At 44.0% G+C, this 16,168-nt stretch overlaps 1 protein-coding gene across 1 annotated transcript in view; it reads right to left on the minus strand.

The window, feature by feature from the left end:
- Window positions 1–2,969: 2,969 nt before the first annotated feature.
- The window catches only part of LOC143927605 (matrix metalloproteinase-9-like), a 56,622-nt gene continuing 43,423 nt past the window's right edge, over window positions 2,970–16,168 (minus strand). Inside the window, exons 4-6 of the mRNA XM_077451768.1 lie at window positions 14,838–15,011; window positions 11,526–11,699; window positions 2,970–3,284 (exon numbers count right to left, since the gene is read on the minus strand). Coding sequence (XP_077307894.1) covers window positions 11,530–11,699; window positions 14,838–15,011 — 344 coding nt within the window. The 3' untranslated portion in view covers window positions 2,970–3,284; window positions 11,526–11,529. The remainder of the gene's footprint in view (window positions 3,285–11,525; window positions 11,700–14,837; window positions 15,012–16,168) is intronic.

The following is a 16,168-nucleotide window of genomic DNA, read 5'->3' on the forward strand; positions in this document are numbered from 1 at the left end:
TTGCTGGGTCTTCTCCGCTGTCTTCTCCCTCTATTCTTCTTCCGATATTGACACAACATTCTCTCCTGCTCTAATGCTGGGCGTGCGGTGTGCCACTACTTATATTGGCATGGGGGGGCATGGGGCGATGTCTTCCGGAGGCCCCGCCCCTTTTGATGTCACTGCCCGGAGGATGGTGACGTCATAACGAGCGAGCCTCCGCTGACCCCACCCCATGCCAATATAAGTAGTGGCACACCGTGCACCCAGCATTAGCGTGGGAGAGAGAGCGTTGAGTCATTATCGGAGGAAGAATAGAGGGAGAAGGCAAAATAGCGAGAAAATAGCGAAGAAGACCCGGACAGCGGAGAAGACAGCGGACAGAGGGAGAAGAACCGGAGAGTGCTAGAAGACATCAGAGGAGAGCAGAGAAGACCCGGAGAGGGGAGAAGAACCGGCAGAGGCAGAAGACGTCAGTGGAGGAGACAGAAGAGCCGGAGAGGGGAGAAGAAATCAGAAGTGATGCCGGAGCTCTCTTAATAAATTACTTTTAAAACCTGTTTAATGTGTTTTATGTTTGACATTTTATACAATGTGCCCCAAACTCATTAACATAGGATGGGGGGCCAGAATCTGGGGGCCGCCTTGTTAAAGGGGGCTTCCAGATTCGGATAAGCTTCCCACCCGCAGCCTTGGTTGTCGGGAAGAGGCCCTTGTCCTCATCAACATAAGGACCTGGTGCTTTGGGGTACCCCAAAGCAGCCCCAAAGCACCCACTCTCCCATGTTGAGAGCATGCGGCCTGGTACGGTTCAGGAGGGGGCGCTTGCTCGTTCTCATCCCCTTTCCTGACCTGCAGGGCTGTGTGCTTGGATATGGGTCTGGTAGAGATATTGGGGGGACCCCAACACCATTATTTCGGCATGGGGGTTCCCCTGAAAATCCATACCAGACCGAAGGGGAACCCATGCTGTTTTTTTCAAAGTCGGATCCCTGTTCATTGAAGTCAGACGCGTGTCGGACTTCAAGTCGCAGGGGAAAGTTGGATCCAAAGTGGTACCACTGTTGTGTCATACCAGTGTGAAGCCAGCCTAAGGTCCAGCCTGTGGATTGTGTAGCTGATTTTTGAGGTCTCAGCTGTGGCAGACCTAAGGGTCTGAAGTGATCTTTTGAGGAGCTGGCTATAGGACTTCACCATAGGGGATCTGGTCTGGAGATGTTGTCTCCCTCACTGGACTGTGTCTGGACGAGGCTGGAAGGTGTGCTGCTGTTTTGGGGACTTGTGAGTGCTGGCCATGAATTGTGATCCCTGGTGACTATGGGCTTTTGGGACATAAGTGCCAGAGGTAGCTATGAACTGAGACAGCTTTCATAGGGAGAATTTCCTGTTTACAGGCAGCCTCTGTAATAGGAAGTCCCGTCTCCTGTGCTGCCATTGGACAACTGTTCTATCCATCACAAGAGGCGGGATTTTATATTAAAGAGGCCGCTGAGAAAAACGATTCTCCTGTATGTAATATGTCGGCATTCGTCCCGCCCCCTCCCTGTCCACTCCGAGGCTGCAGAAGGGCATGCATCAGAGGGCACTGGTAGAAATGTTGAGTCTGCATTCATGGCAATGGGGGTGATGCATTCATTGTAATGGTGGGGCTGCATTCATGGCAATGGTGAGGCTGCATTCATGGCATTGGGGGTGCTACATTCACGGCAATGGTGGGGCTGCATTCATGGCAATGGTGGGGCTGCATCCTTGGCAATGGGGGTGCTGTATTCATGGCAATGGGGGTGCTGCATTCATGGCAATGGTGGGGCTGTAGTCATGGCACTTGCAAGGCTGCATTGATGGGCACTGACCCTTATTTTTCTTCACAGTTCTTTATTTAAAATTTTTGTTTTTCTCCTGAAACTTCCCTCTTAAAGGGAATGTGCGTGTTATATGCCGATAAATACGGTATAGCCAAATAACACGCTCAGGCTCATTTCTTCACCACCCACAGCCACAAAGGCAAGAGAATTCTTGTTGGGCAGTGTATTAGTGCTGGAACGAACAAACTTAGCCCAAATTTTAATGGTTCAAAGAATGTCAGGCAAAATGGTCGGCCCTCACGCATGTTCACTTCATTAAATCTGTCCCTCTTTGAAAAAAGTTTGGACACCACTGCCCTAGACAGAGTTATTGGAGCCGGTGTGTATGTACTGGTGCTTGTGAGGACAGGCAGCCTCTGTTCTATATGAGAAGAAGCACATATTACCAGTGGACCTTATGGGGACAGCACTACATGTAGATGCAATATTGATCGATTTTGTGTTTTGACACAGTGAAATGTCCTGAGTATTAATTCTAATATTTTCTTTCCTCAGACTCATTTTTAGTGACCCTCAACCTTGCAACTAACAACTTCTTGATCACCTAGAAGTGTAAGAGGATGAGAGAACCATGAAATGAAAGATGCGGCCATGCTTTCTTTTATGGAGGCGATGTCGGCATTCTGAAGAGAGAGCTCCAGTCAGGAGGATCCAAGTAACCCAACCACAGCCTTTCTCTAGACATTTTACTATGTTCTGACAGAGACATCCAACATAGGACGATGGATGTTCAGCTGTTTTTTTGCAATTACTCATCAGCTTGTAAAAAGCTGCCAAAGTTGAACATCCATCAGCCTGTGTTTATTGTAGGGGATCCTGGACAGGGAGCGACTGGCCATTTTTTCCTGGACCAACCACTATCTCCACCTGGCTCCATCTTCATGCCATAGACAGCAACATTATCCTCCCCAGAGCCACCACCTGCAACAGCAGGACCAGGCTGCTCCCTTTCTCCCCCAATCCAGTGTCCCAAACCCCTTACATTCCCTCCCAGTCCTCCTAGCCTACTTCCTTTTAACTCTGTTCCCAGTATTCCTCCTCTACCCTACTCCCTATTATTACAACTTCTCAGAAAATGTGATTTCAAATGTGCTTTAAATACTGTAAATAAATTTAAAAAATCAATTTGGATAACAATTTTTGTGCTGCGTATTGATTTATTTAAATCAAAGTAATTTTTCAAAAATGGATGTAACATCAGTAACATATTCAGCGATATAGGTAAAACAACAATTGCACACAATGTGCACAACATGAAGATTAGTAGATAAGAGTATAACAAACTGACAAAAGTAAATATATTTTCAATATTGATCCTATGCCACTGTATATGTAACAAATCAGGCGCTGTGGTTCCATGAAATGTTTTTTGTCAGCCAGCATTTTCAAACCATCTTCTAGCATTCTCCTCCTCCTGGTTGACTGTAGTCCCTTGGGCCCCTATATTGATAAAGATAAACTTGTAATTGCTGTGGTACATGACCATTATTACAAGGAGAAATATTTCTTACAATTAAAGGACCTTGAGCTGCATACATTTAATCAATATAAATTTGTATTTCTATAGTATTTTTCTCACTGGGAACTCAATGCACCCAGGGGCGGACTGACCATTGGGGCACTCGGACACTACCCGTGGGCCCCATGCCACTAGGGGACCCCATCAGGGTTGCCAGCCTCAATAAAACCAGTGACAGTATGTAAAAATCTCAGTTTTTTTTAAAATACCAAGATTATAGCTGCTCCCCCTCTCCAGTACATTTTCAGTGTTTATGTGTATTATGTGTGTATACTATATGTGTGTGTGTGTGTACTGTGTGGCCCCATAATCTCCTATTGCCGGGGGCCCCATAATCTCCTATTGCCCGGGGGCCCCATAATCTCCTATTGCCCGGGGGCCCCATGAGTTGTCAGTCCGCCCCTGAATGCACCTAAAAGGTAAGGAAGCCACACTCAACTGAGGAAAACAGAGGTAACCCACACAAGCACAGGGAGAACATGCAAACTCTATGCTGTTAGTGTCCTGGTCTGGATTTGAAATGAGGACCCTACTGCTGCAAGGGAGAAGTGCTACCATCTAAGCTACTGTGTTGCCCTGTTTGGCCCCTTTCACATGGGCAAGATCTGTTTTTCTCAGCAACGGGTCCATCCGCTGATCCCCTGCTGAGCGGAGTGGATGGATGACAGGTCCGTGTCTATTTTTCTTATGCAGAGTGGACACAGACATAGCCTGCTCTGCTCAATGGGCAGTCAGATGTAAACGGACCAGCTGCCCATTTACACTCGACTGCTCTCTGATCTAGCCAGACAGAGGGGAGCGGATACCCTTCTGTTTGTTTTTGCTGGATCGGATTGGATTATAGGTAGGCAAATGTAAACTAAAACAAGTCTATTTATGTCCGCTGCAACTTAGCGGAGAATGGAGGATCTGATCGGGTCCGCCTGAAAAACGGATAGGTGGAACTGATTGGACCACTCGTGTGAAAGGGGCCTTTAGTGTCTAGGGCTCTCATGCAATTTAGAAAGTTGCTCTTTTTCCAAAATCCTCCTGAGATTGCATTAATCATGAGCACATCTGATATTGACACTGTGGATGCATGCAGTTCCTCCCCTATATCTTTACTTTAGTCATGCACTAACCCACATGTAGCATAATACATATTGGTCTAAATTAATGAAGAAATTAGATTGTTTAGATTTTTTTTTTATTGGGTATGTTTTACAGCAGAAAGTAAAAAATACTGTTTTTGTTTTCAAAATTGTCCGTCTTTTTTTTTTTTTTATTCTGCAAAAAATAAAAATCGTAGAGGTGATCAAATACCACCAAAAGAGAGCTCTATTTGTAGGGAAAAAAAGGACAAACATTTTATTTGTGTACAGTGTCACATGACCGTGCAATTATCAGTTAAAGTAACACAGTGGTGTATCGCAAAAAAAAAAATGGCCTGGTCATGAGAGAGGGTAAATCTTCCGGAGCTGAAGTGGTCAGTATACTGATGTATGCTATGTATGTTCTCTACAGTCTGTGTCTGATCAGCCCTGATTGGTGCTGTGCCGGTCAGGTGACTTAAAAAAAAAAAAACAAGTTCAGAAGAGAAATTCAAATATCAAACAATTGTTTTGTAGCTCCCAAAAAATATGTATTGTACATCAAAAGTGTATTTTTTCATGCCCTTATCTGTAGTTAGTGGAGTCAAAGATGTTTGACACTAACTTTTACTTTGTTCGGACGGCATCTGCATCCAAGGCTCTTTTTTCACTTTTCATAGCAATTTAATTGATATATTTAATACTGATTTATATTAAAACAAAGCTTTTGTGAGTTTATCAGTGAATTTAATCAATCAGTATATACTATACCCGACCCTAAATTGTTTAGCATTAGGAGGGCATGGAGGAAGAGGGGAGTGTCCTTTACCACTGTTTACACCCACATGTGTGACTCTATAGTCACATGTAGGCTGCACAGAGAAAAAAACAAAAGGAGAAAATTAAGAGCTTAGAAGAGAACTGAAATTAGAGCATGCTCCGTAGAGGACACCAGCTGGTTTACACAATATCAACCTGCAGTGAGGACACAGAAAAGATAGCAGGGACAGCTGAAGGCAGGATCAAGCAGGTTCAATATACACAAAACGAATGTTTTAGTGGCTTTGTATGAACACTCTGTTATATAAAATGTAATGAGAGTTTTTCATAGTCTGGGTTTAATGGCCCTTTCATTTTTATGATAATTTTCATTATTTATAACCTTGCTTGTATTGATTGCATATGTGGAAATAAGGTTTTATCAATTGAGTCAAGTCTGTGTATAAGTATGTTGATGAATTTTACTGTACTGTCCAATTTGTAATTTTCCATATGCTGGTTTTTGCAGTCCACGTTGCCTTATCACACAGCAAGGCCTTGATGCTCACTCTTTTTCTCCCCCACTGTTTCAGTCCAGTCCACTGTGTTATAAGCCAGAACTCTCTCAGGCTAGCTTGACAAAGAGGATGGTGCCCCTGAAATGTGTTGCTCCTGCCCACCTCTTGACATTGTTCTACCTCTAGTGAGTGAGTTACAGCCTAGAAGCCACTGGCTATCTTTCCATTCAGTGGGGCTGACGCCATTGCACAGCAGCTGTCTGATAGGCAAATTGGAACTTGATTCTGGCACTGCCCTTTCCATCATGCATGGCACTCTGGCCTGGGCATGAGCTTCTCACATGAAAGTATGCTATATTTTAATAAAATTATGTTATATTGCTTTTACTAATGCCTGCTCATTGCTGATGTGTTTTATTCATGTGCTTTTGAGTGGATTCATCCTAGAGCTGCAGGATACTCCTGGATTTGTTGCATCCTTATTTTAACCTTCTATCATGGACTTTATGGACATTTATTTATTTATTTGTGGTTTCTGGAGCACTTAACATAAGAAGTGAACAAAAAAAAGTCACTCGCTGATCTCATAAAGTAGCTTGAGAAGCACAACACACACTAGGTGAAAGCCTTGAATAATGGGAATGTCATCAAAGCAAAAGCATCTGGCCAAAAAGTGGGACAATTGAGGACAGATGGTCATTTTTGGTTTGGAACGAAGGACAATGCCTTCAAATGAGGATCAGTTGAGAGCTGTGCTCAAACACAGCCCACACAAGTATAAAAGTTATTATTTTTTGTTCTTAACAACTAGACACGATTCATAGAACTTTGCAGTTTGTCTTAAAATACCAATTTCAATCCAGAAAGTTGTCTGGAAACAGCATTGGCTAACAGCTATACCATTAAACAAAAGAATATCCTTTGGGAAGGAGAAGACAAGGCAGACAATTTGCATTTCTGGTGTTGTCAGAAGATCTACTGGCCTCATTCTTTTAAAAAGAGTAAATGGGCCAGGGAGCATGATCTACAGTACGGGGTCCTCAACTAGTGGCCTACCACCTCAAACCAAGGAAGAGCATGCCCATGCTCTGGGATGGCGGGACTGCAAGCCAGTATTACGATCAACGCCCTCCCAGAGCATCAGAGTGCATAGAGCCGGCACAGGCCACTTAGGGAGCAGGAGTGCTCTGTAGCGCTGGCTCCTATCCCAGGTGGAGGGACACCAAGTGCACTTTGCCTGAAACTTTTATAGCAGCCTGCAGAGCAATGCCAGCAGAAACTGGAAGAGAAAAAGACAACACATACACTGCACTTTTGCAATGGGCATATTAGCTCTTATAGAAAAAAAAAAAAAGGGTATTAGGCTGCTTTCTCACTGATCTGCAGGTGCAGTGCAGTTTCTGAGAGCAGTTTTGGTGTGCTTTTCAGAATGTGCACCACACTCGCAAGATGTAAGAGAAGTCTATGGCTCAGTGCAACTAACCCCCCAGGAAAGTCGGAGGTGCACTGCACTGCACCCCTGGTGCTGGTAAACTGCAGCACATCAGTGTAAAAGCAGGGCTCAAGACCTGCGGGAGCGCATCGGAACGGAGTTCCTGTACTTTTTCCACAACAGGAACTCAGTTCCCGTTAGCAGCCATGTCCTGCAAGACTTTGAAGTATGCTACACCAGCAGCTGCCGACACAACTTGCAATAGTAAGTGCCACACACCTGACCATTCAGGCATTGCCAGTAGGGCGCCCCATGACAGCTCCTGCTTCGATCTACTTGTCAATCACAGCTAGCTGACGGGTAGATCAGGTCCCTGCTGCTAAGAGATTGTATTTAGTCAGACCTCTTGTGATGCGCTCCTCCCCGCCAGCCCCTCCTGATTTTCTGTCTCCTCATCTCCCCCCCCCCCCCAGTCTCCTGCATACTTGCTCTGTGTGTCCCGTTGAATCCCCCCTCCTCTATCTTCAGTGCCATATGATGAGAGAACCCAGAGGAGGAGCTCAGCTATTCTGCTCACAGGACATGCAGGGAGAGAGGTGAGCTGAGGGAGGAACATCAGTTTGGGATTGGTAAGCTGAGCACAATACCTGGCAAACTTTAATGCCAGGAGGGAAGTTTATGTGGAAATATGTGAAGGGTTGGAATAGCAGCGAGTGTGTGTTGGAGACCTGCAGAGTTTGCAGCCCCCCAAGCTAATATACATCTCCTAAGCAGGAACACATCACTATCCCCCCAAGCATTCTGTCCAGATAATGTGCAGCTAATTTATGACCTTTCCGTTTAACCCTGTGTTATCCAAACTCTGTTCAATGAAAAGTGTAAACTTACCACATAAACACTCTATATACAAAATAACATTCCCCAATAAAGATCAGAACATGATGTTCACATTTGCATGGAAGCACAATTGAATGAATGCTGATTATTCAGAGAATTACCGTATTTATTTTTTATTGAGGATTTTTTTTTTACGTATTAACAGTTAAGCTTCATACACACAATACAAAAATTGAATGAAAAATACCACTTTTGAATCGTTTGTGCATATGAGGGTATCATTTTTTTTTTTTGATGGGCGAGTGGATCTTGGGTGGGAGTTCCCACATTTTTTTCCCCAGGACTTGACCCCTGTGTAAAAGCACCCTTTTAGGAGCTCAGGACAGCAAGGGCTTGTCTACATTTGCGGTTTGAGGAGGTGGTAAAACCCCATTTTTCATTGTGGCCCACAGCTGGTTAACAAATCACTTCAGTGGACCTCGCTCTTTAAAAGATTGAGCACCCCTGATCTAGAGGAATTCTGTTATGCATATTTACTGATGTGACTACTCTTTAATCAGTGTAGTTGGCAACACCATTAAATCCTTCAATGGAGAAAAATGGAAACATTTAAATTTACAGACATGTTTTATGTTTTTGGATAGTTAAAGGAGCTAATGCTGGCAAACATATGTAGACAGGTATAGTATGCTTTTCCACTGCAGGTGGAGCTCAACCGTGGCGGTATTGCAGAGGGTAAAGAAGTAAAGAGCAACTTAGTTCCTATATGGCTTCCTGGGTCACAGGGGGCAATTATCCGATTGAATGCTGGCGCACCATTTGTGATTAAGGTGGGCATTTTTGGTCAGACAGAAACTATTTAAAATCCTGGCTCCAAGGCTCGGTGCGCATTTCACGTGTGGCTAGAGTAGGGACAGGTCATCTGTCTGGCAGGGAAAGTGTTTAGCATCAGGAAGAGGTTCCAGAGGAGTAGGAAAAGTGCAGAGACATCCCATCCTATCTGGAAGCCTACCCACTGGGGTACAGACCAGCCCAGGGGCGTACCAATAAGGGGGCGGGGGGTGCGGTCCGCCCCGGGTGCCACACTTTTGGGGGGTGTCAGTGGCCAAGTGACTTTGATATGGGGGTGAATTCCGCACCCAAGTCGGGGTGACACATCAGATCATATCAAGGGCATCCCTGCTGTCTCTGGTTGCTCATTTTCACTTTATTTTTTTTAGAATACCCCCCCCCCGTGCCATGGCCACAGTGGACTGTTCCAGACTGTTCAGTGAGGGACTGTATTCCCTCCTGCTAGCTCCGCCTCCACCCACCACTGCTGCTGCCTGTGTGTCTGTCTCATCTCTCTCCGCTGGGGCGGCTGCTTCCACACAGTGATTAGAGTCCTCCCTAGCTGACTGAGAGCCCGAGGTGGTGAGCGGAGGGGGGTGATTGATGTAAGAAGAGGCTACCCCTGTGCTGGTCTAAGATGGGGGGGGGGGGGGGTCAGTGACTGTGATTGCCATGTCCACCACTCCCTCCCCCTGCCATGTGTATTGTGTAGCTGTCTGACCTGATTGGGGGGGTGGTTGATGTAAGAAGGGGCTGGAGGAGTGTGTCTACCCCTGCCATGTGCTGGTCGGGGGGGGGGGGGGGTCAGGGTGATTGCTGTGTCCCCCTCCCCCTGCCATGTGTATAGTGTAGCTGATTGGGGGGGGGGGGGGTTTGATGTAAGAAGAGACTGGAGTATTGTCTACCCTGTGCTGGTCTGAGGGGGGGGGGGGGGTCAGGGTGACTGCTGTGTCCATCACCCCCTCCCCCTGCCATGTGTATAGTGTAGCTGACCTGATGGGGGGGGGGTTCAGAATGTAGATATGTGCTGTATACAGGGTGCAGAATGCAGATATGTGCTGTATACAGGGTGCAGAATGCAGATATGAGCTGTATACAGGGTGCAGAATGCAGATATGTGCTGTATACAGGGTGCAGAATGCAGATATGTGCTGTATACAGGGTGCAGAATGCAGATATGTGCTGTATACAGGGTGCAGAATGCAGATATGTGCTGTATACAGGGTGCAGAATGCAGATATGTGCTGTATACAGGGTGCAGAATGCAGATATGTGCTGTATACAGGGTGCAGAATGCAGATATGTGCTGTATACAGTGTGCAGAATGCAGATATGAGCTGTATACAGGGTGCAGAATGCAGATATGAGCTGTATACAGGGTGCAGAATGCAGATATGAGCTGTATACAGGGTGCAGAATGCAGATATGTGCTGTATACAGGGTGCAGAATGCAGATATGTGCTGTATACAGGGTGCAGAATGCAGATATGAGCTGTATACAGGGTGCAGAATGCAGATATGAGCTGTATACAGGGTGCAGAATGCAGATATGAGCTGTATACAGGGTGCAGAATGCAGATATGAGCTGTATACAGGGTGCAGAATGCAGATATGAGCTGTATACAGGGTGCAGAATGCAGATATGAGCTGTATACAGGGTGCAGAATGCAGATATGAGCTGTATACAGGGTGCAGAATGCAGATATGAGCTGTATACAGGGTGCAGAATGTAGATATGAGCTGTATACAGGGTGCAGAATGTAGATATGAGCTGTATACAGGGTGCAGAATGTAGATATGAGCTGTATACAGGGTGCAGAATGTAGATATGAGCTGTATACAGGGTGCAGAATGTAGATATGAGCTGTATACAGGGTGCAGAATGTAGATATGAGCTGTATACAGGGTGCAGAATGCAGATATGAGCTGTATACAGGGTGCAGAATGTAGATATGAGCTGTATACAGGGTGCAGAATGCAGATATGAGCTGTATACAGGGTGCAGAATGCAGATATGTGCTGTATACAGGGTGCAGAATGTACATATGTGCTGTATACAGGGTGCAGAATGCAGATATGTGCAGAATACAGGCACATGCTATATACAGGGTGCAGATATGTGGTATATACAGGGTGCAGAATACAGGCGCATGCTATATACAGGGTGCAGAATGCAGATATGTGCTATATACAGGATGCAGATATGTGCTGTGTATATAATAAATATTCTTGAGAAAATGGAAAATAAATCGTGGGTGTTTTTTCATTTAAAATGGGGGGGGGGGGGGGGGGTGCCAGATATAGGATCCGCCCCGGGTGCCAAATGCTCTAGGTACGCCCCTGGACCGGCCAAGCTGAATTCCACTCCTTGAGACAGATGCTGTCGGCACTCCTGAAACCTTCTACTATTGACACATCATTGTTACATCCTGTGAGTGTTCCCAGTCCGGCTGCCTTCCTGCTGGGTTTGTTGTGCATTGCTGAACTTCAAGTACAATATATTTCTGTTTCTCTGCACTGGGACCCTGAATGTTTTCTGCCACCACACTGCACTGCATCTACCTACAAATATGCAAATTCCTTAAACAGGACCACAGATAATATCTATAAGATTTTGGGGCCTATACATGACAACTGTTCTGGTAATGTAGATACAAGTGTAGAGTTTTGATAAACCCACAGCACATCATCAGCAAGACCAAACACAACACTTACATTCTTATGGACAGTATCCCCACTTTTTATCTTTATTATAATCTGCTGTTGTAGCACACCAGAGACGCCCATCAGAGGTTCCAACACCGGTACAGTCAGAATACCACTTGGATTTATAAATAAATGGGAAGACACAGAGCTGACCATTACCACTTTCACCTACAGCATTTATCACTGGAAAAAAAAAAAATATAACAGTGTTACCTAGCAAAGGAAAAATAATATACAGATGCCCTTCTCTATAAACATAATGCATACAAAAAATATAGCAAGGAAAAGGAGCCATAATGTGAGGAATTCCATATTTAGACCTTTTATAGCGTAGAAGAACCATGACTGCTTAGAGCTATAGACTTAGTTAACCCAATTACATATAGAAATTTGAAGTTTGCCCAAGTAATACACAGGACAATTTGGAATGGAAGGGCAAAGCTACAGTGTTTTGGGTTTAGACAGCTCATTTATTGACCAATATATTTAATAAACCAACCTAAATTGACCTAAACCCCATAAGGCTGGGTTAACATTATTGTGAATTGGATGCGAGTTTCGCCATATCCAATTCGCATGTCAGAAGACTGTGAGCGGCTCTCTATGGAGTTGATTCACACATCTCCGGGACGGCTGCCGAGCAAATTGCACAGGCATCCTGTGCGTCTTCTGGTCCATTTCAGATCCGATTTCAGCCAAAAATTCAGACCGAAATTGGACCTAAAATGGTGAACAAGGACACAACAGACCCCCTGATGTGAGCCACTTCGTATGGCAGTAGGAACCCAACCTAAAACTGATATGGAATTTTTTTTATTTTTTGTCTGAATATAAGAGTCATGTACAATTGTGCTCATAAGTTTACATATCCTGGCAGAATTTATGATTTCTTGGCCAGTTTTCAGAGAATAGGAATGATAACACAAAAATACTTCTTTCACTCATGGTTAGTGTTAGGCTGAAGCCATTTATTATCAATCAGCTGTGTTTACTCTTTTTAAATCATAATCACAACAGAAACTACCCAAATGACCCTGATCAAAAGTTTACATATATATTATATATGTATTTGTGGATGAGGCTCTTTATCTTCACAGATGGTAAAGCTGCCCATTCCTCTTGGCAAAAAGCCTCCAGTTCCTGTAAATTCTAGGGCTGTCTTGCATGAACTGCAAGATCTCCCCAGAGTGGCTCAATGATATTGAGGTCAGGAGACTGAGATGGCCAATCCAGAACCTTCACTTTATACTGCTGTAGCCGATGAAAGGGCGACTTGTGTTTTGGATCATTGTCATGTTGGAATGCCCAAGTACGTCCGATGTGCAGCTTCCTGGCTGATGTTCCTGCAGTATTTTTTGATAACATACTGCATTCATCTTGCCATCAATTTTGACCAATTTTCCTGTGTCTTTGTTGCTCACACTTCCCCAAAACATCAGCGATCCACCTCCGTGTTTGACAGTAGAAATGGTGTACCCGGTCATTGCTGCTCTTCCTTGTGCAGGGTGACCGGTCTTGTCTTCACCCCTTCCTGCAGTCTTTTTCATGCAAACTGAGGTTGCCTGCTGTCTCTCCTAAAGCTTTGCTTTTTGCGCAGTATGGTGGTGATAATGTCACTGATACATTTACAAGGTAATATCTGTTTTATTTTTCGTTTGGTGCACACAAAGTGGATTTTGTATGGGATCCTTTTTTTATTCTGTTATTTGTAATAGCCCTACAAGAAAAGGGACAGTAGAAGAGGAAAGATGGACACATGGATTTTGGTTTGAAAATGGAGACAGTTCCTTCCAATGAGGATCAGTTGGGAACCTTGCTCAAACACAGACCACATCCTATAAAAAGTGCCTTATTACAAAATTAAAAAAAAAACACTGTTCTCTGTTTTTAATAACTGGAAATGATTCAAAGAAATGTACTGTTCGCCTTAAAATAACAATTTCAATCAAGAAAAATGTCTACAGAAATGTCTAAATCTAACTTTTTATTTTTTCCCCTATGACAGTAGACATGCAGAACGGAAACATTTATTTTGTTTCAGACAGATTCGTTATGTTACTAATTCCATTTTGTTTATTCATTTCGGAATTCATTAAGTTTTGTTTAATTTTGTTTACTTTTATTGCCTTTATGAATTTAACGATTTCCACATTTTTGGACTGATTTCGAATTCCGTGTGAAGAATAACTGGTTGTTAAGGAGCGGTCCGGGAAGTCGGCAAAACATCCTTAACAACCGCTGACTTATCAGCTGCCCGCTGCCTGCTGAATGTAAACAGAATTGCCAGAAAATAGGAATTCAGAAAAAAAATCCATACCAGACCCTTTTCCAAGCATAAAGACCAGGGGGGGGGGGGGGGGGTGAGTGAACCAGGCCACATGCTTTCAACACAGGGGGGTGCTTTGGGGCATGTTGATAGGGACAAGGGCCTCTTCCCCACAACCCTGGCCCAGTGGTTGTGGGGGTGACTTATCAGAATCTAGAAGCCCCCCGTGGTTAAAAGAAGCCCCAGATCCCAGCCCCCCCCCCCATGTGAATGAGTATGGGGTAAAAACCCTGACCAGAACGGAAAAAAAAGTTACCCGCCAAACACAACTGCTCCCGTCCAGGGACACAGCTGAATGACAGGTAAACAAAGGGACAGGAGTTACCTGGTGACATAACCGGGTGACCCCGCCCCTATGTTTACCTGTCATTCTGTTCTGTTCCTGGACAGGACCAGTTGTGTTCAGAGAGCAATGTTTTTTCTTTTGTCGTGGTCTGCCCTTCTATGGGTTTTTTGGATAGAAACACATCCGTTTTTGACAAGTCCTTTATTAACTTTCATTTTTTTTTACTATGTCCCCCATACTCATTCACATGGGGAGGGGGGGGGGACATGATCTGGGGGCTCCCTTGATTTACATAGAACTTGCATTGGTCGATAATTTTTCAACCAATACGAATTCGAATCGTTCCAAAAATTTTAAATTCATGAAGGAAATTCATGAAGGAAATGAAACTAAACTAAACAAGTTCCAAAAAGAAATTAGTAACTTAACAAATCTGTCCAAAATTAAATGAAACAAATGTTTCCATTCTTCACATGTCTACTTTCATAGGAGAAAAATTTTAAATTTAATTTGCAAACATTTTTATGTTTTGTGATATTTTATAGGGTCAAATGCTGAAAACATATACCTATTCCTTACACAGAGCCATAGATAATATCAGTAAGCTTCTGGTGCCTATATATCCCAACTGATCTGTTAATGTAGAAATAAGTATGGAACTTTGCTAAACCCAAAGCATATCATCAGCAAGACCAAACACAATACTTACAATTAGGTGTACAGTACCCCCACGTCTTATCCTTATTATAATCTGCTGTTGTAGAGCACCAGAGACGTCCAACAGAGCTTCCATCACCAGTACAGCCCCAATACACCTTGGAATTATACTTGAATGGGAAGACACAGGGCTGACCATTAGCATTTCCACCTACAGCATAGGTCACTGGCAAAAAAGGTATAACAAATTTACCAAACAAGGGAAAATAACATACATACGCAAATTTTCTATAAACATAATGGATACAAAAATGTATCAAGAAAGACTAAAAAGAGTAAAAATATGAGGAATCCCAATGTACCCATCAGATCTTTTATAGTGCAGAGGAACCATAACTGCTGAGAACTACTTCATGGGCTTAGTTGACCATAACCCAATTACATATAGAAATGTGAACCCTGTCCAAGTAATACACAGAAAAATTTGCATTGGAAGAGCAAAAGCTACAACTTTGTTGGGTTAAAACAACATACAGTGGTGTGAAAAAGTGTTTGCCCCCTTCCTCATTTCCTGTTCCTTTGCATGTTTGTCACACTTAAGTGTTTCGGAACATCAAACCAATTTAAACAATAGTCAAGGACAACACAAGTAAACACAAAATGCAATTTGTAAATGAAGGTGTTTATTATTAAAGGTGAAAAAAAATCCAAACCATCATGGCCCTGTGTGAAAAAGTGATTGCCCCCCTTGTTAAAACATACTATAACTGTGGTTGTCCACACCTGAGTTCAATTTCTCTAGCCACACCCAGGCCTGATTATTGCCACACCTGTTCACAATCAAGGCATCACTTAAATAGGAGCTGCTTGACACAGTAAGGTCCACCAGAAGATCCTTAAAAGCTACACATCATGCCGAGACCCAAAGAAATTCAGGAACAATTGAGAAAGAAAGTAATTGAGATCTATCAGTCTGGAAAGGGTTATAAAGCCATTTCCAAAGCTTTGGGAATCCAGCGAACCACAGTGAGAGCCATTATCCACAAATGGCGAAGACATGGAACAGTGGTGAACCTTCCCAGGAGTGGCCGGTCGCCCAAAATTACCCCAAGAGCGCAGCGACGACTCATCCAAGAGGTCACAAAAGACCCCACAACAACGTCCAAGGAACTGCAGGCCTCACTTGCCTCAGTTAAGGTCAGCGTTCATGCCTCCACCATCAGGAAAAGACTGGGCAAAAATGGCCTGCATGGCAGAGTTCCAAGGAGAAAACCACTGCTGAGCAAAAAGAACATCAAAGCTTGTCTCAATTTCTCCACAACACATCTTGATGATCCCCAAGACTTTTGGGACAACATTCTGTGGACCGATGAGACAAAAGTG

The sequence above is a fragment of the Lithobates pipiens genome, unplaced genomic scaffold, assembly GCF_037356315.1.
Source record: "Lithobates pipiens isolate NorthernLeopardFrog02 unplaced genomic scaffold, aLitPip1_a1.2 Scaffold_23, whole genome shotgun sequence".
In the NCBI taxonomy this organism is placed as follows: Eukaryota; Metazoa; Chordata; class Amphibia; order Anura; family Ranidae; genus Lithobates; species Lithobates pipiens.